Below are 13,375 nucleotides of genomic sequence, written 5' to 3'. Positions count from 1 at the left end.
GTAATACTAAGCTTTTTATCTGTTACTAAGGCTGAGATGTTTGTGCAGTCACAGCTTTATTCTTAATAAAGAATACTCAATTTCATTACAAAATCCTGTTTGATACCAGATTTTTATAATGAGAGAAATTTAATTTGAAACCAAATGGCATAAAAGCAGCCAAAATGATACAAGGTGTTGTGGCATCTAACAGAAATAACAATGGGAAGGGTATCTTTCAGAAGAGCAGTACGGTTTGTTCCCTTATCGCAAGCCAGACTTTCCATTTAACATAGCGTCTGAACACCTTTAGAAGCAAATCAGTGTCCAGCAGCAATGGCCATGAGTATGGCTGGGGTGCGTGGGTCTTTCTCCGTCTGTCCCAGCTGTCTTCGTGGCAGCCAAGCACAGCAGAAGCAGCTCCTAAGTGCACCGCTCCTAAGTTAAGAAGGGAGACCGTGCTACGAGGCTTTGCGGTGGCACCACACAGACGTGGTTGTCCGGCTTGAAGAGTTAGTTGGGTGTTGTGGTGTGGACTTTAACTCGTTCTGGCGGTAGCTGCTTAACTTCGTAAGGCTTGTTTAACAAAAAAAAAAACTCCCGTTAAGTTTATTATTATTCATTTCATTGATGGGTTTGTGAGATCCAGCACTGAAAAATTAGGATGTGCAGAACTCAAATGATTGCTCCAGAGAAACTGCTTGCCCATTTCTCAAGTGTAGTCATTTCTATACAGTTTATCACAATGGCAAGTTCTTCAAAGCGTATCCTCTTTAAAATTGTTTCCGTGTGCCACCTTTCTTACTAACTCTATATATGTTGCAAGATGTTGTCGCGTTGCATGGGATTCGAGTAATCATTTAAAATGTCCCACCACTCAAATGCATTCTGCACCATAAAGACCTCCTCTTGGGAAGTATCAGACTGCTGACTTTGAATCCCATTTGTAATACACTCACAGATTAAGATTTTAATTTTTAATCAGCTGAAATGGAGCACTGCCCAATAAGGACACAAGGTAAAGAATTTCAATGCTGAATAGACAATTTAATACAATGTGGCTTACAGTGATCAGCCTCATGAATTGCTTATAAGCTCTCTTTCTGTGAGAGCTCCCTGAATTTGTCTTTGTCAGTGTATGCTGGTGAAAAGCCAAATAATGTATGACCTGTCCAGGGAATATTAGACATATGAGTAAATGTTGTTTAAGATGCATTAATGTTCAATTGTGGCTTCTAGTGCTAGGCATAGTGAAGCATCAGTTGTCCTGTGAAAATGCAGAATCAGCTGGATGGAGTAGCTTTTATATCAAGTTCAGTGGACAGATTTATGTCTCCTTTCTGCAGCTTGAGTGATTTATCTCTCTGATTTCCCTGAATGGTTCCTCTTGGATCAAAATATTTTCTTCTCAACTGCTCTAAATTATGTGCAAAGTCATAGCAAAAATATTTTTAAAAACTCTCAAATCGTATATCTTACTCACATGCCAACCTACCACTTGTCTTTCACACAATACTATAGATGCATCAGTGCAGTTAAGGTGCAGCAGAACTTAAAACCAGTTAATAAAAAGGAGCTTTTTTTTCCTAGAGCTTCTTGTAAAATTACTCTGGCTTATTTCAAGATTTCTTAAATTTCCTTGTGAGGGAAAGAGGGTTGGGATAGTTTTGGGTTGTGCGGTTGTTTGTTCAGTTAAAACTTACCTCTGAAAATTTCTGTGGGTCATATTTAAACACTCTTGTAATTTGATAGGCATTCTGACCCCAAGCAATGTCATCAGCAGCAGGTGTATCGAAATGTGGCTCGCTCAGATCAGAGCGTGTGCCTTGCCTGCGTTGGATGACAGAAGCCAGTTTATAGTCAGGGTATACTTACGATTGAATCCACGTGTGTCATTTTTCCAACTGCTTTTTATTTGCTTGTAAAAATATTTTCTATAAACAGCCACTTGGTGTTTCCCCCGAGAAGGCATTCTGTATATAAATTATACCGAAATCACAACAATGCAAGCATTCTATAAAACAATGAAAGATCCTAACATGTACTGTCACATAAAAAGAAGAAAGGAGCAAGGGAGCTTATGAGCTTTCCTCAGACAGTTTTTCATTTGTATGTGCTAAACCATCGCGGGACTTCGCTTAAAAACAATACTTAGTCCAGACATGATCCTATTGCTGAAAGAATACTTGTATTACTTGTAGCTGGGGTGCTTGAGCAGGAAGAAAATTCCTTTAAGTATAGTTTTGATAAAAAGCCTGGAAAATGGTTAGGTCCTCAGGTATCCATTTTTCCTTTTGTATGGCAGAATGATGGAAGTGAGAGTAAAAGGAAAAATCAATTGCCATAAGACAAATATTTCTTGTAAAAGTATTTATGAAAATATTAAACAGAGTAGGTTGGACTTTGAAACACGAACTATGCACTTTTTTAACATCTCAACCACATACTGATGAGGTCCACTGAGGGGTTTTCTGTTAAGGCACAGTTAGAACTGCTTATATCCACCTATCAGTAGTTGTGGCTTTCTCCAGAAGCTGTAGACACTGACTACAATGCAGATTCCTGCAGATACTCAGAAAACAACCTGTGCCAGGTAACTCAAGAAGATGCTTTTTCATTTTAATCCACAAGTCCAAAGAATCTTTCCATGGCAGTTTTTAAGTTGTTCTTCCTTAGCTGTGTCCTTAGTTGTGCTTCTGAGCTGAGGTCATTCAGCTTTTTTTTTTTTTTTCCAGGCTCTTTCTTAGTCCTCCAGAAAGTATTTGTTTCTCTTCTGTCTTCTCTTCTTCCCTGACATCAGTCTTGGGAGAAGGGAAGAAGAAAATGAACTTATTCTCCTGGTCTCTCTGTCCCCACACTGCAATTCTTGAGGATTATCAAGTCTCCCTCATGCATTCAATAAATGGAGAAAATGCGTTGCTGAAAGGCAGTAAGTAGTTCCCAGAAACTTCCGAAGTGGCCATCAACATGCAGTTTAAAAGTTTCATGATGTCTTCCTTCAAACCAAAAAAACGCAGCTTATCTTCTAGCATTAGTTTAAGTGTTTTTCCCTCGTTGTGTCACACGAGGGAAACGTTTGAAACACCCTTTTAGTTGCCAAACCCTCCACGGGGCAAGATACAGCTGTCAGTCACTACAATATTGCAGTCACTACAATATTGCAGTCTTTTGTTACTTAACAAGGATGTGCTATGGGTACTTTTCAAGGTAGCATTAAGCCCAGTCACTTGTTCACTACCATGTATAGCAAGAGTGTACGGGCTATCCTTAATAGAATAAATATGGATATGTGTGGCTGTCCAAGCCTGCTGTTGCAGTCTTTAATCTGTCTTTGGAGACAGTGTAGTGTGATTTCCTTAATGGTCAAAGCAGCAGTTAAAAAGAATCTAGTCAGCGGAACAGGTTGCAAGGGTGGTTAGATACTGGAGGGATAGCAAAGCGCGAATGACTGATTTGGTTGGTTACTTGCAGAAGGAAGCTCAGTTTGGGGATCCTTAGGCCTGCAGTGAAGTTAGGACCAGTTTGGTCTGTACATAAAAGAAAAGGGAGAGTACTTACATAGACAAACATGCCTATTAGAAAGATTAACAGCGAAGGGTTGGTAAATAGAAAAACCGTGCCTGACCCGTAACTACAGGATAGGCAAAGCAAAAAGGGGAGAGAGCTTACATTAGAAGTTTATCTGAGAACCTCTTGATCTTGAATGCTTGATGCGCTTTCAATGTTGGTGGCTCTGGCTTCCTTGAAACTCCATTAATATTTTTCACAAATACATATTCTGTGCAGCCAGACCAAAAAGAAATACTGGACTTTTGTCCATAAAATAACTCAAACTCAAGTTATGCATCCACCAATACAGTGTTCACAGGCCTTTTGTGCAAGTAAGATGACTGTCAAATGCCACCAATTGAAATTGTGAAGCATTAGTCCTCTAGGATTCCTTTTCACGCAATTTTAGAACGTAACCTCCCCATGACATTGTTGTTACGTGCCAAGTGTAATCTGAAATCTTGTCTAAAGCCCAGAAATTTTAATTGAGATTTTGAGCTTTCACACAAGTAAAACACTTTCACCACTTTCTTAAAATATTCTGTTTGCAATATTGGAAATATTTTCCAAGCAGCGTATGAGCCATGACATGAATTTAATAGAAAATTGCCTTTTGCATCATACATGGTCACATCAATACAAGAACAGAAATGACACTGTCTGTCAGATTTAGGTCACTGTGGCCCGCTTTATTCATTTGTAGCTCAGTTGATGGTATTAATTACAGTCAGAGGGCATTTATCAGCATCTTTAAAAGTTCCTTATTTTTTGCACAGCCAGAAGCTCACCTAATAATTTCATCTAGCTTTCTCAGAAGCGCTACACAGGTGAGGCAGAAGTGCTAAGAACAGCAAATATTTTGTCACGCTCAGTGAGGGGCTCCTATAACAAAGTTTAGTTGGGAAATTACTTCAGATAATATTGTTAAGGCTTAATTTCTTTATAAAAGAAGCAGCCAGGCATAACAAATTATTTTCAAGTGCTATTGTTTTTGGTATATACAACTGCAAGAAAGAAATAGAATGTTCTTTGTGTATTTTGCCATTTATGTTTAGCCTCATAGGTTTACTGAAGTTGACATTAAAGAACTACTTTTAACAATTTTTATGACCTGTTCTTGAACTAGACACTTCTTATCTACATTGTAGTGTGGCTAGCTTTAAACAAGCTTTTCATCTTCTTTAGGGTGTTTGTAAGTAAGTAGACTTAGCTGACAGTATAATAAAAACATTTTTTGTGTATTTGACCAAACTTTTGTTATTGTGGTTTTGTACTCGCTGTTTTCTAGCCTTTTCTTTAGCAGTAACAGTTTTTTCATCCATACCTCTATCTAATGTTCCTCAGAAGATTTGACTAAATAAGAAAGTTTATAGTTGAAAAAGATAAGCTGACTTCTATAAAGGATTCTTTCTCCTAAGTAAAGCAGTAATGTATCTTTGAGGAATTTGACTATACCAAACTAATGTCCTTCACTCATCTGATATTTGATAGAGGGTCTCTACTGATCTTTATCATTTCAAGTGGAAAAATACATTTCCTTACTTTCTTGCTTCATTTTCAAGTCTTCTTAGGCATGTCATTTAAGTCCCCAGTCTTTGTCCTTCTCAAGTGAAATGGCCTGTCTGCCTGGAGAGACAGGAGTGAATGTGGAAACTACAAAACGCCGTTAAACAACCACAGAAGTTATGGGTGGCCCTCATCAAGTGTTGGGAAAGTTCAGATGCTGCTTGTCTCCCATGTGGTTCAATTTCTTCTCTGTAGCTACTCAATTTTGAAGAATCTGTAGTCAGGCTTAGATGTTCAGTCTCATCCCCACTTCAGTTGATACTTTTTTTTTTAAATAAGGTACTGTCCTGAAGACTCAAGGTACAGTATTACTTGCTGCCACGTCTTTAGTTACCTGAAATACAGTGCAGAAAGAATAGTGGTTTTTTTCTGTTTAAATAAGTGCCTGTTTGCCAATTACTCCAAACAGACATGGAGAGGAGTGCAGCATTAGCCAGTTGTCTTCCATGTAATTGCTTCTTTGCAAAACCAAAGCCTAATGAGTCACCAAACAATGTTTCCCGTGTTTAGCTGAATATTGGGCATTATGGATCTGGAGCAGGGATCTCAGTCAGTTGCAGTCTTTTCCTACGTGCCCCAGCTTAACATGGAGTAACTTCCTTGATTTGAGCCAAAGGAGCTCTGAAATTTTGCTGTATCCGTTCCTGAGTGTTTGGCCTGGTGCTCTTCCCTGCAGCTGGGTGCCCAAAGTTGAAGTTTGCAAAATCACTAGTTACGGTTAACATTCTTGGCCATTAATGTTATGCCTAACTTTATCTAGACTGGCCTCACTGGCTTTAGTCGTGTGTTGTATCTAATTCATATTTAATGTAAAATACAGAAACAACCACAGTAGCGAAAACCAAGACTAGGACACCTTTCCTTCCCTTCTCCTCCTGCCTTACAGAATTGATTTGCTACGAAGCTGCAGCTCGATCTGGTTAATGTGCTCCATTTCCAGGGAAGTTAGTACCAAGTTTCTCTGTATGCAGTGCACAGGTGGTTCACCAAGTGAAGAGGCCCTTCTCACCCAAAAGTCACATAGCGTAATGGCTGGAGCATTCTCCTGGAGGATGGGAACTAAATTTTGGTGTTTCAGTTCCTAAATAAGTGCCCTAACCACCGTCTGCCTTTTATAAAGCAAGCCCTTCTTGAATGCTATTATAAATGTAGGCTGAGGGAGGAGCTATTCATATCCTGTTCTTTTTGGTGAAATTCATTTATCCTCAGAGTTTTCACTGAATCTAGAAAAAGAGACTGTCCTGTATAAATGAGTACCTTTCCTCTGAACTCTGATAATAGCTTTGAGCAGTGTGAAGCTACCATTTGTTTAACGAAATCTTCCCCAACAAATGTATTTTAGGTGTCCATTAATCGTCTAGATTAAAGGAAAGATTATTATTGTTATTTAGGCCTATGTAATATTAGGAAACCACCAGGCACTTCTATATGTTAGACACCTTCAGCTCTGTGGAGCATCAGGACAGAGAGAGCAATGAAGTGATGCAAGTGAAGCCTAAGGATTGCCAACAGAGCGTTGTATGTGAGCAGTTTGTATTACCCTCAGCCTTGATTAAGCCCGGTTCTGTCTAGTGTTGTCAGTACCTTTTGGGTGTAGAAACACAACTGATTTTTCCGCTTTTTTTTTTCCTTTTTCCTGAAAAAGGAAATAGAGCTAAGTTCTAGCAATCTACCGGAAATACAATGCAACCCAGTGAAACCAAAAGCACTAAACTAAAATTATTCCTATTTTAAAAAGCAGTCTAAACAGTAATGAAGTCTTGGCTAGCCAACCAACATGTTGCAATTACTGGAAGCAGTGCTATTACATAGCCAAAGTTTCAAAAGTTTGTCTGAAATGTCGAGTAGTCGTAAATAAAATACAGTGTGATCTTATGTTGTCAGGCAAGAAGACCTTCAATTTGGGTTTTTCTCTCACAACTCCTTAGTCCCTACACATTGGAGATTGGAATATTTGACCATAATTTAAGGTCTGAAGGAGCCAATGGAAAAATAGAGCATGTTATTGATCAGGCCTTACATCAAACGTAATGTCCTACCGTGCATAGCTGAGTACTGGGCTCTTTAATTACTTCTTAACAAAAATATCAAATATATGCCACATTGACACTTTTACTGCACCATGTACCTGCACTTCTTCCCCCTTTCCTTCTTTGAGCACAATGTTACTACACCTTTTCTGATGTCTCTTTTTAATCTCCTGTTGCCGCTATAAATGCTCACTGTAAACATTTTGGTGATGCTGTATGCTGAAGAAATTAAGACGTGACAATTGATTTTTTTTTTCCATTACTCATAACTTAGAAAATCTAAAGAACGCATCCTTTACTGTGTGTATTTTTCGAATTTGCTAGATTTCACAAGGAGCATCCCTAAACGATTTACAGAAAAAGAAGAGACGTGCCCCTCTTCCACCAAGTCCGTCTGCTCCACCCACTCCTGCCATGCCAAACAGGACAGAAGAAAGGGAGGACAAGCGGAAGAGCACAATGGGTGAGCGATGTTCTTGTCTCTGTGTAATCCCTCGCATGTGCTTTAGACACTTGCTGTTCAGCACTTCCATAACTCGGTTATGCTGTGAGCTGGGGACCTTTGTAACTTGGGGGAAAAAAAACATATTTATTCTGCAGAACGAAAGTCTGGAAACAAGTGTTTGTATGTTACCTTTTATCTTAACAGCACTTTCAGGCTACCATAGGGTAGTAAAAGGTAGACACTTAGCAGACGAATTGAAAGTTTTGCATGCTTTGGGTATTCAGAGGCACTAGTCTTGGGCCCATTCTGTGCCTTTAAAGTCACAGTAGTTTGATTAGTAAATGGAAAGTGAGGAGAGACAAGTCAGGCAATACTGAATGCTTTTGAAGCCCTGGGGTTCCCCTAGAACTGAAATATATTTGAGCTAGTACAGGATCACCTCCTGTTCCTAAAGCCTGAAGATATTTTAGTTTCTTGCACTCGTCTAGCAGTTTAACATCAACTGCTCATATTTAATGAAGTTTATCTTTTTAATTTAGTGTTTAGCCCTATTTCAAGTTAATATCTATTGAGTCTTTAGCTAATCAGTAGAAGAAAAGAGCTGGTGCTCTGAAAGAAGTTCCATACATAGCTGGTGACAATAAAGAAACTCTAATCGTCAGCTGTACGTGACATCATATTTACTTTCATGTAGAAGGAGTGAAAAATGCTCTCCCAGATCTCTGTCATTATTGGACTGCTAGCTTATTTAGATCAGTGGGAGCTTTGCCTGAGTGAGGACCCCAAGATTAGGCTTTTAGCAAACAAAGTGATTTCATGATGAGCAAAGATATGAGATAATAACCCCACATATTGGAACTCGTTTTTCAGTACATTAAGAGAATCATTCTTCAAGTGCCATAATGCACTCAGTGCACTCCAGTTCGTGCCTTTGACCTCGTGTTTCATAAAATGCCTAAGACATACAGATATGACATCCTGTCATACATAATTGCTTACATTATGAGTGCCTCACAGTTTAGAAAGAAACCTCTTGGCTTTGTTCCAACATTTATTTTCAGTAAATGCTTCACATTTAATGCCTCAGCATTTATGTAGCAGCAGGAGTCCATTATCTTGTGACATGTTCGACTCCATTGACATCTCTTATTTAAACCCTCTAAGGGGAATGTTATCACTGTGCCATTTAATACAGGAGTTTTCAGAAAACTGGCTTTCTGTTAACCGTTGCTGATGCCACAATCTGTCATTCCTGATGCCTTCTATTACAGCAAGTCACTTATTCATGACATTTGGTGCTTTAACTTTTTGTAAGTGTTAATTTTATTTTATGACAGTGCTAGGAATGTTGCAGATGAAACAGAACAGACCACTTCTATCTGTTGAGTGCTGTATACATAAGGGCTTGTTGGCCAGACTCTGTTGATGTAAGATGTCACTGTATCATTTACTTTAATGGAGCCTTGCTAGTTTACACCGACAAAGAACTTGTCCCACAGTAGCCCCAGCCTCAGCGCTTTTCATGTTCTGCTGCTTCTTGAATGAATGCATTCATTAACAAGAGAAAATTACAGCAAGGGGAAGTTGGTGAAACAGCCTCTCTTTGGGGCCTTTGCAAGAAAATGATGAGAAAGCACAGATGGCTCAGAAAGCAAGAGGGAAAAGCTGTGAACAAAGCAAGACAGTAGTGAGGGGGGGAAGGTGCCGCAGGAAATAGGCGGCATGATGGAAAAAGGATTAAAGATACCTGTTTATCTCCCAAACTAGCCACATGAATCAAAGCATAAGAGCCTTTAAAAAACTTTCTCAACCTGGCAAACGGAGCACTTGAGGTGTTTAACACTGAATTATTTATTCTGACCCTGAAGCATTGTGCCCAGTTTTCTCAAAGCAGTGAAAAAGGATTTGCACATTTGCAGGCATTAAATTGTATCTTGAATCTCTAAAAGCTGGTGACTCTTAAGAACACCATAGTCAGTTTAATCTTTTTTCTCCCCCTTGGTGCTACACCCCTTTTTTGGCAGCACCAGTACGTGAGCCTAAGAGGATAGGGATGGTCACAATGGCTCAGACCAGAGGCCCATCTATGCCAGCATCAATCTTCAACGACGACTGATAGCAGATGCCCGGGGAAGGGTGTAAGAACAGAATGAGCAGGGAGTCGTGTTTCCTCAGCGCACTTTCCTCAGCCTCCAAGGACTTTCTGAATTGCAAGATCAGCATTTGTGGAGATAATAATCTAAGGATTCATCCATCTCAAAATGCCAAAGTCAAGCCTTAAGTGATCCCAAAAGGTTGGCTGATGCAAATGCTCGCTTGTATGCATATGAAAGTCAGAACTGGAGCTTTAAATAAGTCTAAAACAAGGTTTGAAACATGATCAGAAGCTACAGGAGTCCTCTGAATTTGCAGAGAATGCCACAAATAGCCAAGTATGACAATAGTGAATGTGTTTTCAGATTTAGATCCGTGAGTCATTGCATGTCTCTTTGCACAAAGCTAAAAAGGGAGGAGATACAGCTTCAGCTAGCGTCAGCTAGCTCTAGGTCTGTGCGCTGCAAACTGGCAGCCGTTTTTGACGTTGCAGATGGTTAATGCAATGTAGTGCAAAGGTGCATGAACTTTTTTTAGTTTATTGTGCACAGTACTGAAATAAACCCCCAGCCAAAGTTCTGAGTATTTGCACTGATAGCTTAAAATACTGTTTTGCAAAGAACAACTTCATCAGCTGCTTTTCCAGAATGTCAAAATAATAAAAACAACTACTCAGAAAAAGGGGAAAAAAAAGTCAAGATACCTTTCTGATAATACTGATCTGAGGCATTTCTCTTTTTCTCTCAAAGAGTCAGAAAAATAGTCACATATCGATCCTAGAGGTCAGCAAATTGAGGCAGTTTGGCACTTAAGGAGATGAAAATAAAACACATTTCTCATGTATTTTCATGTGCTCTACGTAGAGTTTTTTCATATTTTTTCCACTGTTTTTTCTTCTCCTTCCTTATATTTGGTGAAACACTGATGAAGATTTTGATTGTTAGCTGTGATGTACTTGTACGTACTGGGCCTGATTCTGAACCAATGGCCATCAGCTTGAGAGAGAGGCCTAGCTTCTCCTTCTCTCATGTTTATATGGGAGTAAATGAGAGCAGAATTAGATCCGGAGAGACTTTGGGCATGGGTAAGGGAAAAAGCAGTGCATGTTTAAGACAAAATAACAAACAGAGCAATCATTACCTTGGCGATGAAGTAACTTGAAGTCAATTGATCCCCTGTAGGTGATGGACGGCAGGTGCCACCAAAGCCTCCTAGAGGCAACCCACGTGGTCCACCCCAGTTAGAGATCCCCCCGCCCCCACCTTACCCTCCTCCCGACACAGGCAGTACGGATCCCGCAGTCTCTTACAGAGAAGCAGACGTTGCAGCGCCAACAGAGCTGGTACCTAAACGTATGTTACGAAATATACGTATTTGCATCTCATCTCTTTTGATGGGGATACTCTCGGGGGTAACTTTTCCAGACTTTCCTCTCTGCTCTCTTGGCATACTTGTCTGTTTTTTTTCCCCCTTTTCTGGCCTGTCCTCTTTTGAAATGCCCAATGCAGTGTAACTAATTAATATAACGTACATGAAGCACGTGTTTGGAGACAGTTTTGCTGATGATGCCTGGCCGTCCTGTAGAAACATTTACAAACAGCCGTCAAACCGGGTGACTTTATGCAGCTGGAAGCAAAACTTTGATGTTACATATTAATGTGCTGTGTTTGTTTTTCTATGCTAATGTTTTTTCTGTGTCTCCTGAGAAATTCCTTTGAGAGCCAGTAGGTCTATCAGTTGAGGTTGGAAACTGCTGGGGGCCTCCCTTCAGGAAAATGAAACCATTTACACCAGCTGTATATTGTTAAAGGCCTTCCTGTCTCAAGGGGTACATCTTCCTTGCCATCCCTGGATAGTCCTTTGCATGCTCTTCCCCTCAGGGCATAACTATTATCAGATAAAGAAAAAGGATAGTTTCCACATCCCTGTGTATTTGTGAAAAGCATGTTTTCATGCTAAGTCCATCGACTGCCTTTAAATCTTTGTATGCAATACAAGTCTTTGATCATGTAAAATACTCCCTGTGGGCTTGGCCTGCACACCCATGTAGCTCCCCTAAAAGGCAGCGAAGCTCTGCACATCATGGCGTCTGGTAGGCACGCTTGTTTGAAGGTGAAGAGAGAGAGAGCGTCTCCTAACCATAAGGTAGTGAAATGTCTCCATTAACTGCTAATTTGACAGCGGTCTTTTCCAGGATGTTTTTGTCACAAAGATTATTCTGCAGGTAGCTCTTGCTCTGACATTACTAATGGTGTGTTTGAATATCAGCTAGATGCAAAGCGTTGGTTTTCAAAACTGCGCTGAGGAGATGCAGACTGGCAAGTTTGGTGGTGAAGAGAGAAGGAAGTCGAGGAGATTCATACTAATGAAAAACCTAAATCTTACTGAGGATTAGCTGTTACATTTTTACCAGCGTATGCACAGAAATCGTATCATAGTTGGAATATTTTCTTTTTTTATTACATACCATCAGCTTGCCTACAATGTTCCCTTTATTAAAAATCTGTTGTGGCCTTCTTTGCATTAATGTTTCTGCTTCATCTGAGTGTCTGCCATTACAGTCTTTAGCAATGCTTTCCTGATTACGCTGGTGATCAAATACACTTTAATCAATGCAACTCTGATTTTATCAGCTAGATCATTTGCTCTTAAACAAACACAATATCCTAGCCAAAATGATTTGATTAAGCTTGTACATGGAAACATTACATGAGCTTTTATTATCCTGTGCTTACTGAGAGCAAAGGGGTAATGCTTAGTGGATATTTTAGAGATGTAACACATGGAGAGCATTTTAGAGACTTAAAGTTTTGGAAAGGGACACATACAACTTCTTAATTACGCTCTACTCTACCTAGAGATGTGATGTTTGGTGTGTGTATAGATTTACCCATGAGAGAAAGCAGCACACATGACAGATGCTAATTATATTGCCTAATGCCATGCTGAAAGGTGCTTAGATACCGTCACGATTGAGTAGTATAAGAACAGAGTTTTGCAATGAAGTTCTTTATTACATGAGAATGCCCTAAGCACTGCAAGTAGGACTTTGGCAGTAGATTCAGAGAAGAACAAAGTTCTCAACCTTCCTAACTCTAACCACAGCAACTATGTTTTCTCATAGCACAAGGTGGGAAGGAGAATAAGCTGCTGGTGCCAGGTATTGATGAAAGGCGTATTTGTTCTGGAATCACTCTAAAAACAGCTTTCCCTGATGAGGATTGTGGTCGTCTTTTGCTGAGCGGGCGAATGTCAGTACCAGTTTGTCTTTCACAAGATTGCGATTCCCATTCAGAAATGAAAATTCTGTGATCATGTGGGGTTTGAATTCCTGCCCCGTATCATCTGCCACTGTTTGCGAGGCTTCGTGCCCCACCTCGCACTCCTTCCTAGCGAGGACACAGTTGTCCCATTGTACTCGGAGAAACTCGTAGTGAGGAATCCTCGTTTCATAGATGATGGTGGTAATTGCTCTTCACGGAGTTTTCCAAACTTATGTAGAGCACAAGTCATTCTTGAATAGGCCCTTCAGTAGGATACTTGAGCGTTCATGGCTGTAATGGTAAGAGTCGCTCCCCCAAACAAGAGTGCAATTGTTCCTCGTGGTTTTTGCTCTTTAATCTTTTTATTCTCATTAAATGAGCTTTCCTATTAAATTTTGGTCTGACAGACCCTTAGCTGCATGTTGTGTGCATGTCTAAAATGATGTGTT

At 39.9% G+C, this 13,375-nt stretch overlaps 1 protein-coding gene across 20 annotated transcripts in view; it reads left to right on the top strand.

Annotated features, from left to right (window-relative positions):
- The window catches only part of COBL (cordon-bleu WH2 repeat protein), a 174,596-nt gene that overhangs the window by 116,943 nt on the left and 44,278 nt on the right, over positions 1-13,375 (top strand). For 14 of the 20 annotated variants that reach the window (XM_068936152.1, XM_068936146.1, XM_068936148.1 and 11 more), the window contains 2 exons: positions 7,449-7,587; positions 10,845-11,015. In XM_068936152.1, the coding sequence (XP_068792253.1) occupies positions 7,449-7,587; positions 10,845-11,015 (310 nt within the window). The remainder of the gene's footprint in view (positions 1-7,448; positions 7,588-10,844; positions 11,016-13,375) is intronic. The other 6 variants (XM_068936157.1, XM_068936156.1, XM_068936155.1 and 3 more) reach the window with 1 other exon arrangement.

Source organism: Struthio camelus, chromosome 2 (genome assembly GCF_040807025.1).
Source record: "Struthio camelus isolate bStrCam1 chromosome 2, bStrCam1.hap1, whole genome shotgun sequence".
Lineage (NCBI taxonomy): Eukaryota > Metazoa > Chordata > Aves > Struthioniformes > Struthionidae > Struthio > Struthio camelus.
The sequence above is the reverse complement of the archived record's forward strand: the minus strand, read 5'-3'. Positions and strand labels throughout refer to the sequence as shown.